The 14,157-nt window shown below is 46.5% G+C and overlaps 2 protein-coding genes across 2 annotated transcripts; one reads left to right on the top strand and one right to left on the bottom strand.

The window, feature by feature from the left end:
• Positions 1–5,893: 5,893 nt before the first annotated feature.
• Positions 5,894–10,570, bottom strand: LOC125535843 (E3 ubiquitin-protein ligase AIRP2-like). The gene is made up of 5 exons (XM_048698912.2): positions 9,968–10,570; positions 8,265–8,415; positions 8,102–8,168; positions 7,773–8,007; positions 5,894–6,540 (listed from the first exon to the last, which is right to left on the bottom strand). The coding sequence occupies exons 1-5, from the start codon at positions 10,030–10,032 to the stop codon at positions 6,330–6,332; spliced, it is 729 nt and encodes a 242-aa protein (XP_048554869.1). The 5' UTR covers positions 10,033–10,570; the 3' UTR covers positions 5,894–6,329.
• A 1,362-nt stretch (positions 10,571–11,932) lies between these two features.
• On the top strand, positions 11,933–13,198 carry LOC147983957 (uncharacterized). Its single transcript, XM_087540923.1, has one exon. The coding sequence runs from the start codon at positions 11,948–11,950 to the stop codon at positions 13,196–13,198; it is 1,251 nt and encodes a 416-aa protein (XP_087397049.1). The 5' UTR covers positions 11,933–11,947.
• Positions 13,199–14,157: the final 959 nt, after the last annotated feature.

Here is a 14,157-nt window from a genome sequence, read left to right as displayed (position 1 = left end):
CGATTCTGACAACAAGAAGGATGATCCGGACTGGAGTGGGGGAGAAGAGGAGAAAAGTGGGGATGAGGAGCTGCAGGTTGACGATGGGCATTAGGCTGAGGATGACCTAGCGCTGGTGGTGGCTGACCAAGGGCAAGAGATGATGGTGGCTGACCATGGGCAAGAGATGGTGGTGGCTGACCATGGGCAAGAGATGGTGGTGGCTGACCATGGGCAAGAGATGGTGGTGGCTGAGGATGACCTAGCGATGGTCATGCCCGTCCTACCTGAAGGTGGCCTCGCGATGGTGGTGGTGCCTGACAATGACCACGCACCGGTGGTGGCGCCGGCGATCCCACAGCTGGGCGACATGACCACGCCAATTGTGGTAGAAGACTACATCCCACAGCTGCCTCCACCGCCTCGCCGCTCTTGGCGCATCAGGCTGAGGAAGGAGAAGGAGAAGAACAATGAGAACTGAACTATGTCAGGTATGTCAGATCTCCAAAATGATATATATATATATACTTAGTTACCTATGTTATCTCTAATATGCTTAGTTTCCTATAGGTTAGCTCCAAAATAACTTATGTTAGCACAAAATGATCAAGTTTACACAATAAGCTTATAGTCTTCTTCTTATTCTTCTTCTTTTCCAAAATGACATAGGTTAGCTTCATTTTACCTAAGTTGGCTCTAATATGCTAACTTAGAGCTTATATGCTTAGTTTCCTATAGGTTAGCTCCAAAATTACTTATGTTAGCACAAAATGATCAAGTTTACACAATAAGCTTATAGTCTTCTTCTTATTCTTCTTATTCTTCCAAAATGACATAGGTTAGCTTCATTTTACCTAAGTTGGCTCTAATATGCTAACTTAGAGCTTATATGCTTAGTTTCCTATAGGTTAGCTCCAAAATTACTTATGTTAGCACAAAATGATCAAGTTTACATAATAAGCTTATAGTCTTCTTCTTCTTCTTTTTCTTTTCCAAAATGACATAGGTTAGCTTCATTTTACCTAAGTTGGCTCTAATATGCTAACTTAGAGCTTATATGCTTAGTTTGTTATAGGTTAGCTCCAAAATTACTTATGTTAGCACAAAATGATCAAGTTTACATAATAAGCTTATAGTCTTCTTCTTATTCTTCCAAAATGACATAGGTTGGCTTCATTTTACCTAAGTTGGCTCTAATATGCTAACTTAGAGCTTATATGCTTAGTTTCCTATAGGTTAGCTCCAAAATTACTTATGTTAGCACAAAATGATCAAGTTTACATAATAAGCTTATAGTCTTCTTCTTATTCTTCTTCTTTTCCAAAATGACATAGGTTAGCTTCATTTTACCTAAGTTGGCTCTAATATGCTAACTTAGAGCTTATATGCTTAGTTTCCTATAGGTTAGCTCCAAAATTACTTATGTTAGCACAAAATGATCAAGTTTACATAATAAGCTTATAGTCTTCTTCTTATTCTTTTTATTCTTCTTCTTATTCTTCTTCTAGTATTCTTCTAGTGTTCTTCTTCTTCTAGTATTCTTCTAGTCTTCTTCTTCTTCTTCTTCTCTTCTTCTTCTTCTTCTTCTTCTTCTTCTTCTAACTTCTTGTTTACCATTTTGCAGATTTGATTTAATTCACGGAAGCTTGCATGGATGGAGTGCTTCTTTTCCATTTGTGTTTTTATTTTGTATCAATGTGAAACTTTTGTGAATTGATGGATAACGGTGTTGGATGAACAATGTGAAACTTTTGTAATATGTAACGATGGAACTATGTGTTGGCTATGTATGTATATATGATGAAACTTGTGTGTTGGATATGATTGTTATATGGATGCTTGTTGTATATATATATGTGTTGGATATCTAATATGTGAAATAGTGACCTGAGATTAAGAAAAAAACGAATTTTTTTTTAAAAAATTGTTACTAATGGCGCACTTCCATGTGATGCGCCATTAGTATACCAGATACTAATGGCGCACCTATGGGACACTAATGGCGCACCACAGGTGCGCCATTAGTATACCAGATACTAATGACGCACAGGTGCGCCATTACTAAAATATACTAGTGGCGTGGTACTAATGGCGCACCTGTAGTGCGCCATTAGTAGCCAAAACAGGTGCGCCATTAGTAGGCCTTTTCCTAGTAGTGACGCGTTTAATTACAGACGTTTCCATCTCCACAATAAAAACGTATTTATTATGGACGTTTTCATTGTGTCTGTAATGGACTCTCCAATTTTGACCGGCAAAACATTGCATCGGCTCGGCTCATTCCCGCAACCCGCGGTGCGCGCGCGCGTCGAGGCAAGGCGTGGCGTGGTGAGGCGGGCGGCGAAGGAGGAGCACGCGTGTGGAACACTGCTACCTCTTGAGCACTGCGTTGGATTTCCTTGAAGAGGAAAGGATGATGCAGCAGAGTAGCGTAAGTATTTCCCTCACTTTTTGAGAACCAAGGTATCAATCCAGTAGGAGGTTGCGCGCGCGTCCCTAGTACCTGCACAAAACAAATAACTCCTCGCAACCAACGCGATAAGGGGTTGTCAATCCCTTCACGGTCACTTACGAGAGTGAGATCTGATAGATATGGTAAGATAATATTTTTGGTATTTTTATGGTAAAGATGCAAAGTAAAATAAAAGCAAAGGAAATAACTAAGTATTGGAAGATTAATATGATGAAGATAGACCCGAGGGCCATAGGTTTCACTAGTGGCTTCTCTCAAGAGCATAAGTATTTTACGGTGGATGAAGGAATTACTGTTGAGCAATTGACAGAATTGAACATAGTTATGAGAATATCTAGGTATGATCATGTATATAGGCATCACGTCCGAGACAAGTAGACCGACTCCTGCCTGCATCTACTACTATTACTCCACTCATCGACTGCTATCCAGCATGCATCTAGAGTATTAAGTTCATGAAAACAGAGTAACGCCTTAAGCAAGATGACATGATGTAGAGGGATAAATTCATGCAATATGATAAAAAACCACATCTTGTTATCCTCGATGGCAACAATACAATACGTGCCTTGCTGCCCCTACTGTCACTGGGAAAGGACACCGCAAGGTTGAACCCAAAGCTAAGCACTTCTCCCATTGCAAGAAAGATCAATCTAGTAGGCCAAACCAAACTGATAATTCGAAGAGACTTGCAAAGATAATCAATCATACATAAAAGAATTCAGAGAAGATTCAAATATTGTTCATAGATAATTTTGATCATAAACCCACAATTCACCGGTCTCAATAAACACACCGCAAAAAAAAGATTACATCGAATAGATCTCCACAAGAGAGGGGGAGAACATTGTATTGAGATCCAAAAAGAGAGAAGAAGCCATCTAGCTAATAACTATGGACCCGAAGGTCTGAAGTAAACTACTCACACTTCATCAGAGAGGCTATGGTGTTGATGTAGAAGCCCTCCGTGATGGATGCCCCCTCCGGCGGAGCTCCGGAACAGGCGCCAAGATGGGATCTCGTGGATACAGGAAGTTACGGTGGTGGAATTAGGGTTTTGGCTCCGTATCTGATCATTTGGGGGTACGTAGGTATATATAGGAGGAAGGAGTACGTCGGTGGAGCAACAGGGGGCCCACGAGGGTGGAGGGCGTGCCGGGGGGTAGGCGCGCCCCCTACCTTATGGCCTCCTCCTTTGTTTCTTGACGTAGGGTCCAAGTCTCCTGGATCATGTTCGGTGAGAAAATCACGTTCCCGAAGGTTTCATTCCGTTTGGACTCCGTTTGATATTCCTTTTCTTCGAAACCCTAAAATAGGCATAAAACAGCAATTCTGGGTTGGGCCTCCAGTTAATAGGTTAGTCCCAAAAATAATATAAAAGTGGATAATAAAGCCCAATAATGTTCAAAACAGTATATAATATAACATGGAGCAATCAAAAGTTATAGATACGTTGGAGACGTATCAAACACCTCTCCTTCCTTCACACCAACTCATACTAGTGGAAGAAGAGCTCATCTTATAAGTTCTTGTACATCTCTCTCAACTAGCCATGTGGGACTAAACTTCCCATCACTCAATTGACAACATGGGCCCTTAGGGATTTTTTGAAATTGTTAAGTGGGTCTGTAGCCCAACTAATATTCAACATATGTCAACCCTAGCACCCCGGTGTCTATATAAACCAGAGGGTTTAATCCATAGAGGCTAAGATAACAATCACCATCCTACTAGTTTAGGGTTTAGTACGTCCGATCTCATGGTAGCTCAACTCTGCAATCCCTATATATACAAGCAAATAATCAAGCAGGACGTAGTGTGTTACCTCTTAGAGAGGGCCCGAACCTGGGTAAATCTCGTGTCCCACGTCCCCTGTTCCCCGTCGATCAAAGATCCACAGTTCGGGACCCTTACTCGAGATCCGCCGTATCCACCTTTGTGCGGGGAGAAGAGAAAGAAGGGCTAAAGAAGGCTAAGGGCATGTACAATGTGCAATCTTAGAAGTGTCACGTAGGATAAATGATGAAGTGGAGGAAAGAGAACTCATAAGAAAATGCTTGTCTTTTCTTATTTAAAAAAAAACAAGAGATGATCTCTTAACACAATATGTCTCACCATGTTTTTAAAAGTAGGTAGTTATTGAAAACAAGGCTAAAAGATGACTCAATGTACACATTTTTTTTGTCATCTCTAAATTATATGTAAAATTTAAGATAAGATTATCTTATCAACTATTGTACTTCCTCCATTCCTAAATATAAGTCTTTCTAGGTAGTACATGCCTAAAACCAAACACACGTTCCGAACCGCGACGGCAGTTTTAACCGTTGCTCATGCCTGACTGCCACGGTGGATGGTCCGTATTTCAGTTGGCCCCGAGACAAAACAAAGGCTGGTGGATGATTTCCATACCGAAAGGCGAAAGCAGTCTCAGGCCCAGCTCCCGCGTGTAAAACATGACAAGAAATGGAACCATGGAGGACGGGCGTGGAACAAATGAGGCATCCACTTCAGACCACTGTGCCAGAGCTGACACTCCAGCGACCCTCTGCTTGTGACGAGTGACGCCCTCTTGCAACGACGGCAGTTCGACTGATTCCATTCGTCACGAAAGCGAAGCATCACAGATTCATATGCCTTCGGTCGGAGCTGCCCGCACCACTGTGATACTGATATGCAATCCATACAGCTTGTCTCCGTCGTCTATGGCGCAGAAAGACTTCACCTTGATAGAAATAGAAAAATTATAGAAAGCAAGATGACATACATCTTAATTGTTATGAAGATCTTCTTTGATTTATAGGATAAAAAAATTATAGAAACAGAAGAGCTTGTCTCCATTGTCTATGGTGCAGAAAGACTTCACCTTGATAGAAATAGAAAAATTATAAAAAGCAAGATAACATACATCTTAATTGCTATGAAGACCTTCTTTGATTTATAGGATAAAAAAATTATAGAAACAGAAAGAAAGATGTCATTTGAATCATATCATATGATTTTTTTCCATTAAGTCTAGGCTAATGTTTATTTTTTTATGAAATATGAAGGATAGGAAGAACTCCTTCATAAAAATACTATTCTGTTCTTATAAATCAAAGGGCTCTAAACGTATTTTTCCTATAGAAATTTTATCCTATGGAATTCCTATAAAATTTCTCCAAACCAAAGAAGATGTAAGAAAGACATGTCATTTGATAGAATTTTTTTTTTCATTTCCTTTAAAACATGAAGGATTGACATCCTATATAGGAATACAAATCCATTTCTACAAATCAAAAAGCTTAAAAAAAATTCCTACAAAGTTCCTATCCTTTACAATTCCTACAATATACTCCTACCTATGAACCAAAGAAGGCCTCAATCAAATGGATTCCTGCAGACTTTGCGACAAATACACACGTTCCAACAGGACCTAAGTACACACTGCTATAGTCGACATAAACATCGAACAGAGCGTATTCTTCCAGAATTGCATTCCCCCAAACAGGCACAGACGAAATGCTTAAGAGTCAATGATTCATTACTTACATGCCCGCAAAAAAAATGATCCATTACTTACATGCCCAAGGCGTCAGACTCCTAACACATCATCACACAGGCCGTGTGGATACAACCGACAATAATTTACATATATAGGAGTACCTCACATACATACAGAGCCTCCCCGGCGAGCTGCTCGGAGCGTTCATAAGCTCGCGGCAGCCGGCGCCCGGGGCTCCAGAAATGTCTACAGCACTAGCAGCACCCCACTGATGAACAACCGGCAATGTCTACAGCACTAGCAGCACCCCACTGACAAACAATTGGTAATGTCTACAGCACTAGCAGTACCCAACTGATGAACAATTGGGGCGGCGCCGAGCCAAGCACAGGGTCACTTTACGTGGGAATCGTATACCTCGAAAACAGATTCGGGGATCACCGTGGGCAACTTATCTATGTACATGAAGAGACGCCTCAGGTTCTCTCTTCTGACTGTCGCCATGTCGACTATGTCTCTGTTATCTGTGTATATCCAGAGGTCGGCAGAGTTGACCCTCTTGAGACTGTCGCGGCAGAATGGACAGGACTGGGATCTTGATCTCCTGCAGGGAAGGGAGGCCACACTTAGAACAATAGGTGTGTATTTAAAGAAACCAAATGGATAATGTAGAAAGTTGATTGTCAGACTATGACATGTTCAGAACCAAATACAATTGAGTGTGTTTCTTTTTAAAGCTGATTCTTATTTTGATTCAATGAATGCTCAAGCTACTCTGTCCTAATACAGCAAAGGAGGCGCAACTAATCCTGGATTAAGTTTTCATTACGTGAGAAATGAGCTCACACCATATCTAGTCATTATGCACACCATTTGAAATCCTCAAGGCCTGGTGTTTCTTCCAAATCCGGGAAAGAAAATCTAAATCCAAATGTAAGCAGGAGATGACAGGACATAATCTAAGGAAACCAGGTGAGAACTGATGTATACAGTATCCTTTGGTTTGAGATAAGAGAAACCTATCTTAGATGGACTTGGTCTCCTATATTGTTCTAAACTTGTATATCCAACCTTTGTCTGCCCCGAGCTTTACTCAAACCAGTATGCCTTTTCTCCAATGAGGTTAAATTAATCATGCAATACAAATCTGCAAGATTCATTTCTTGATTTCTTCTTGCAAGGCAATGAACATAAAAATCAGAAAGGCCAGTTTCTGGACAAAGTTGATGTACACCGTCTCAGAAAGATCCCATGTCCAATTAATTCCTGTTTCTACCTTATATACCAAAGTCTAATATTATGATTAATTAATCATACAGAACAATAATTAGAAGGAGCATGTAAGCCAGCTCAAAGCAAATATCTATTCCTTCTAAAGAAAGCAAATATCTAGTCAAAATAGGGTGGGGTTCCATTACAATTAGATGCCCACCTAGCCTCCTATGAAGACCAAAGAGCAAACTTATAAAAGACGACCTAGTAGCATGATAACAGCATAATCAAGCTGACCACAGCAGTTTGAAAGGTAAAATATTCATTAGCCCTTGGTATCATGCTTTAAGATCAATATTCCACGGAGATAAATGATTTCGTGTAAGCACAAAAGGACACAATTATTTCCTAGTAGGTAGTAGCTAGGTGACCATGCTGATGTCCGTTTTTCAGATTGATTGTAAAATTACAAGTTGACAATGCGACCAGCTTACATATGAATTCTGAGGACCTGTCATTTCATCTTGATCATGCAGAAGTGTTTTATTATCAAGGACAAAAGCCAAATGTTCTCTGATACTGAATTTTGCTCGACAATACAGAGAGAAGAGAAAAGATAGGTACCAGTCACGGTAGCATTTAATGCACATAGCATGGCTACAAGTTGGAAGGACAACTTTGTTGTTTATTTCCATACATATGCCACACTCTTCCTCTATATTATCATCAATCTCTGAGATCACCCTTTTGTGATCCTCCTCTCGTCTTCTATACCTCTCTATACAAATTGCTTTTTGTTTCCTGTCCTCCACCTCATTAATTCCTTCATGTAATTGCGCCAAAGAAGGGTAAATTACAGCTGCCAAAAAATAATGAAAAATAGAGACATAATGAACAAACCAGTCAAAGAAAATGAATGCGTGAAACAGTTGCAGAAAACAATTATACTGTACCATAGAATTCCCTAATGCTCGCTTTCCTTTCATGAGTGGACATGGTGGTCGTTCCATCAGCATAAACCTGCAGATTTTAAGATTATAATGATGTTAATCATGGCTGCAATTCAACAACAACAAAATAATAGCAGAAAGAAACCTGACTATGATACTTGCGTACCTTGTAAATGAGAATTCTCAACAGCCCAAGAGCACCAGCAAGGTTGCAGTCAGTCCACTGGACAAGAAAAAGGAAAAGGTGTGCAGCCGGACAGTATGACATCCTCATCTGAAGACAGGCACCATCATATTCCCTTCGGAATTCAGAAGCACTGCAGTTTTTACCAAAAATAAAATAAAATGTTGAGCAATGCATTCTTGATACAAGAAGGGAATAAACAAACCATACTAAAATCTCAACCTACACAAAAAGTTCACAATTCTGTTCATTACATTTCATGGTCTTCCAGATAAGGCAAAGCTATATGCTGTAATATAGATCATGAAAGCACAAGAAATTAGGATAATCATGATATCCCTACAAAAACAAGACCACTCCAGAACTTCATTGACCAACTTTATCAGAGAATAACAAGTCTTGTTTCCAAATTAAGGCAGCAAATGTGTTGTTAATGGCCAGAAATGACATCAAGGCATAGAATATTTGTGTGGCTCAACATGTTAACACATGTGTGTGTGTACCAGGAACACCATATCAAAAAACAAAAAAAAGGGCACTGATCCCGGTGATCTCCTCAAATAAACTGCCTGCCGTGTTGCTCTCCATAGTAAGAAAAAAAGTAGTTTAATACTTACATTCTTAAATCATTTCAGTTGCATCATATGAGGTATAGGAACATGGTTGAAGCTAGAAGACAACTGACTAAGGATATGCTCCTGTACCTATGCTGTAACTAGAGTTAGCAGTCTCTACACTCAATATTAAAGAATACCATTGGAGGTCAATGTTTTCAAGATTACAACTAAATTCTGAAAACTACGCCTTGTACACAAGTGGCTGACTAAGGCAACAGTAGCCTCTTTAATCAGTTGGAGGCCCAGAGGAGTCGAAAGCACTCCTACACCACGTGTTAAAAGTGGTACATGATAAATGTATTATTGTTTCCTGACCAGGTTTTAAAGCTGTAGGCAACCCTTAATAGTGAATTCATCCAGAGCAACTGATGCCCATGTGGATAGTAAACAAAGCATGATAACTAAATCCATGATGCGTAATTGCGTAGCTAGTTGGCGAAATGATATTGTGGACGACAATTTCCATGACGATATCGAAAAAAATCCATGGTAATGATGAAGAAGCCACCACCACATTGTCACTCGAGAAGAATTGCATCGTACACCAGCAAGAGGGGTTTGATGACGAGAGCTCAGAAAGTGCTGTTCCTATATTCCACTAGTGCTTCAAAGCCCAATGATGGTGGCTTCGGTCAGAAGGCAGTACATTTGTCAGACACGTGTCAATGAAAGAAGCTGCGTTTCAGTCCTTCACAGCAACCCAAGTATAATTATACTCAATATATAAAACTAAAGCGATAAGTATATGCAGTCAATCAAAATTGGAGCAATAATCCTGGAGTGTCATGACTCAAAACTGGAAGGATACATATACTTAGCATAATAATCAAATCAACCAACCAAGGCGTGTACGGCAACGATAATAATCTGTAAATAAGCTCTCCAGGAGGAGGATTAAACGGAGACCGCAACGGATTAATCGCCACACAGGCCAAAAAAATACCGCATCACATTTGTATACAGGCAACAGCGCAACAACCACACCAGCTCAAATGAAAGGCCAATCAAACAACAGAATTTATATACGGGAGCAGCAGGAAGGAAGGTGTGAGAGGGCGGGGAGCTCACATGGAGTTGGCGTGCTGGATGTCGGCCTCGAGCAGCTTGAGCGAGTCCCTGAACGACCTTCCCATGGGTGGTAGGAGGAGGAGGAGGAGGAGCGGCACCAGTACTACTACTCCAGCGCCGCGCCGCCGCGACCATCCAAATCCCCAACCCCAGCCCCTCCCCTCCGCGCCAAGCCACCAACCGCTATCCCCTTCCGCTCCGCGCCTCCAACCCCACACCCAAACCCTAGAGCCTCCCGATCCGCGCAGTCACTCCCCCGAGGTTTCAGTCCGGCTCCGGCGCGGGCGAGCTCGGCGAGCGGCGGTGGGGAGTGCGGCGAGGAGGCCGGGCGGGTTTAAAGCTCACGCGGTCGCGCCCCCCGTCGCTTTCGGCGCCCCCGGGTGCCTTGCGTGCACGGGAGGGAGGTGGGGTACGGCGACGGTGGTGGCACGCTGACGGGTGGGGCAAGGGCCGGGCCGGTCTGGCCTGTCAGGGGGCGTGGGTACGTGGGGGTGAGGGTGGCCGGGGACGCAGGCCCGGCCAGGAGGGTTGACACGTACGTTTCTGGAAGGTGCGGATGCCCGGCTGAAGTTGCACAGCCCGTGACACAGCGGAAGCACACGTACAACGGCACCGAGCCATCCGTGCCTGGTCGACTGGTCGTGTTTGGCTTGGTTCAGGTGAAGAAGAGCTGGGTCAGAAATTAACTTGCCATGTGGGGTGGAGTCCATGAGCTGTGCTTAAGATCACCTCGGTGGCCCAATAATTTGATGCCCCAGGACTGATTTTAAATGCCAAGAGAGAAGATTTTAGGTCAATCTACATTTCCAGCAGATCTAAAACGGGTGCCCTAAATTTCAGCTTGGTGTCACACCTAATCAGCTGATTAGTGTGACTAGGTGCTGGCTGGCGGGCCCAGCCAGCTAGCCTGCCAAGTGGAGGCGTGGGTGCGTTAAGGGTGGCCGCCTGTGGCCGTGTGTAGATCATTCTCTGTATCCAAACCATCCTCTACAATCCTAACCCCTTCTCCAAGCTCATCCCCTTCCTCACCTGCTCCCTCTCACCTACTCTAGATCGCCGATCCCCTCCCCGATCAGGGACGTTACATTGGTATTCAGAGCCAAAAAAAATTCCCCCCTCGCCGCCGCTGCACCTTCTGAAGCTTGGGAGGTGGATCGGTAACATCCACTGCGCACGGTGCGAGTCCGCTCGCCGGATCTCGCCCAAAATCCGTCGCGGGGTTCGATCCCCTTTCAGGCAGGAGCAACGGCGCCCTCGAAGCCCTCCGTTGCGACGCGGCAAGTCCCGTAAGCCATGGAGGAAGGGAACACCCACATCGCGAAGATGCTCGACTCCCTCCTCGCCAAGCTCGACGAGCAAACCGCTCTCCGCGACAAGCAACTCGAGGCGCAGATCGCCTTCAACAACCAGATCTCGGCGGAGCTGCGGGGCTTCTCGCGGCAGCTCGATCTGACGCAGGCAGACATCGATGCGACCCGCAAGACCGTCGACGGCTCGACCTCACCAGCGGGCTCTGTCACCACGCTGGTACCACCACCGCCGCCGCCGCCGCCGCCACCATCGCTTCCGCGCCATCAGCCCCCCCACGCGGAGCCCCATCGTCCCGCCTCTGCTCATGCTCGTCTGGGGGACAACCGACCACCACTCATTCCGGTTGCCCCTCTCGGTGCGCCCATGGCTGGGGTCACCGTGCCGCCGCCCAGCCCCAGCCACCCAGAGAGCTCCTACCACAAACCCCCAAAACACGATTTCCTCCGTTTCGACGGATCCGCACCCTACCTATGGTTGGATCGTTGCTTGGCATACTTTGAGCTCTACAAGGTGGGTCAACAATTTTGGGTGACTACCGCTGCTCTGTACATCAAGGGGCAGGCGGCGCACTGGCTCCAGGCGTTTCGCTAGAGTCACCGCAACCTGACATGGGACATGTTCTGCGCCGCCGTGCTCGAAGAGTTTGGTGCGGACGAGTTCGAGCTCACTATGCATCGTCTCCTTCAGCTACGGCAGACGGGCAGCGTCGCCGATTATCGCACGGCGTTTGATGAACTCATGTATCACCTTCTGGCGTTGGATCCCTCCATCAACAACAAGTTCTTCATCACCCAGTTTTTGTTGGGACTGAAGCACGAGCTGCGCGCTGCGGTTCGTCTACAAGCCCCGTCGAGCATCACCCGCGCATCCGTGCTGGCGCGCATTCAGGAGGAAGAGCTGGGCACGACACGTCCACGGGGCCGACCAGTTCCTCCAGGGCGTCCTCCTCCACCAACAAACGCGGCTCAACCGCGCCAAGCGGCAGCCCCACGCGCTGTCGGCGACGAATTCGCTCGGGAGCGCCAGCTGCGGGATTACAGGCGCGCCAACAACCTCTGCTTCAAGTGCGGCGACAAATACTCACGGGAGCACCGCTGTGCGCAGCCGGCACAGTTGCTCACCATACACGTGGGGGAGCATGGGGAGGTTCTCTCCGACAACGCGATCCATGCTCTCCAGCTCTTGGACGAGCCCGCTCCACCAGATCGGCCTGCGGAGTGCTGCGTTCTGTCAGCCCAGGCACTGGACGGCTCCGACTCGCCGGGCACTATTCGCCTGCGCGCCTTGGTCGGGAACCAAGTCATGTTGCTCCTCCTCGACTCGGGCAGCACCCACAGCTTCGTCAACAAGAGCTTCATCGACCGCATCGGCGCACAAACCCAACCTCTGCCGCCGGTGGAAGTACGGGTCGCCAACGGCGATCGCCTCACCTGTGATCGCATCGTACCCGACCTGAAGTGGTGGATGCAGGGGCACACCTTCTCGACACCAATGCGCGAGCTCGACATTGGCGCTTACGATGGCATCCTGGGCATGGACTGGCTGGCGCAGCACAACCCCATGACCTGCCACTGGCAAGACAAGTTCGTCTCATTCCTCCACGACGGCGAGCAAGTCACGCTGCGCGGCGTCAAACCCAAGGCCACCGAGACCCTAACAGCGGTGGAGCTAGCAGAACTTCGCAAGTTGATCGCCGGCAACGAGGTTTGGGCAATGGCCATGGTGGATGCCTGTCCGCCCATGCAGACCAAGCGCAAGTCACCGAGCCAGACCCCACTCGCCGACCTCCTCGACGAGTACACCGATGTCTTCGCCGCGCCCCAAGGACTGCCGCCGCACCGTCAGTACGACCACGCCGTCACATTGGTGAAAGGGGCGATTCCGGCCAATACTCTCCCTTACCGCTACTCTTCCCTGTAGAAAGACAAGATCGAGCGGCAGGTCCGCGAGATGCTGGACTCGGGGATCATTACTCACAGCGTGAGCCCCTACGCGGCACCGGCGCTGCTCGTCAAGAAGAAGGAAGGCACCTGGAGGTTTTGCGTCGACTACCGCCGGCTCAACGACGCAACGATCAAAAACAAGTTTCCCCTGCCGATCGTGGACGAACTGCTCGATGAACTGGCGGGCGCTACGGTCTTCTCCAAGCTTGATCTGCGGTCTGGCTATCACCAGATTCGAATGCGCGAAGAAGATGAGGCCAAGACGGCGTTCAAAACCCATCACGGCCATATTCAGTTCCGCGTCATGCCGTTCGGCCTCACCAACGCACCGGCAACATTTCAGTGCCTGATGAATGCAATCTTCAGTAAGTACATTCGCAAGTTCGTCATCATTTTCCTTGACGATATTCTGGCCTTCAGTGAAACGATGGAGGAGCACCTGGAACATGTGCGCACGGTGCTGGATTTGCTCCGGCAACACCAACTCTATGTCAAGGCCTCCAAGTGCGAGTTTGCCACCAACCACATCGACTACCTCGGGCATGTGATTTCACGCGAGGGCGTCGCCACCGATGCGGAGAAGACCCAAGCCATGGTGCAGCGGCCTACGCCAACGACGCCGACTGAACTTCGCGGTTTCCTCGGTCTTACAGGCTACTATCGCAAGTTTGTGCCGCACTACGGCATCATCGCCAAGCCACTCACGAAGCTCCTCACCAAGAAAGGCTTCGAGTGGTCCGAGCATGCCCAAGCTGCGTTCGACCTGCTCAAGCAGGCTATGGTCACCACACCGGTGCTCGCGCTTCCCAACTTCGACAAGCCGTTCGCCATCGAGACGGATGCCTGTGACATGGGCATCGGCGCGGTGCTCACTCAAGAGGGGCACTCAGTGGCCTATTTCAGCAAGGCGCTGGGTGCGCAAAACCAGAAACTCTC

Source organism: Triticum urartu, chromosome 2A, assembly GCF_056163025.1.
Source record: "Triticum urartu cultivar PI428250 chromosome 2A, HENAU_Tu73, whole genome shotgun sequence".
Lineage (NCBI taxonomy): Eukaryota > Viridiplantae > Streptophyta > Magnoliopsida > Poales > Poaceae > Triticum > Triticum urartu.
The sequence above is the reverse complement of the archived record's forward strand: the minus strand, read 5'-3'. Positions and strand labels throughout refer to the sequence as shown.

What these genes read in the sequence shown, in the direction of transcription:
- LOC125535843 (XM_048698912.2), bottom strand. Translation starts at nt 10,032, where the DNA reads ATGGGAAGGTCGTTCAGGGACTCGCTCAAGCTGCTCGAGGCCGACATC. An exon ending in ATCCAGCACGCCAACTCCAT is followed by an intron (nt 8,416 to 9,967) that starts GTGAGCTCCCCG and finishes TAAAAACTGCAG; the next exon opens with TGCTTCTGAATTCCGAAGGG. An exon ending in GAGCATTAGGGAATTCTATG is followed by an intron (nt 8,008 to 8,101) that starts GTACAGTATAAT and finishes ATTTTTTGGCAG; the next exon opens with CTGTAATTTACCCTTCTTTG.
- LOC147983957 (XM_087540923.1), top strand. Translation starts at nt 11,948, where the DNA reads ATGCATCGTCTCCTTCAGCTACGGCAGACGGGCAGCGTCGCCGATTAT.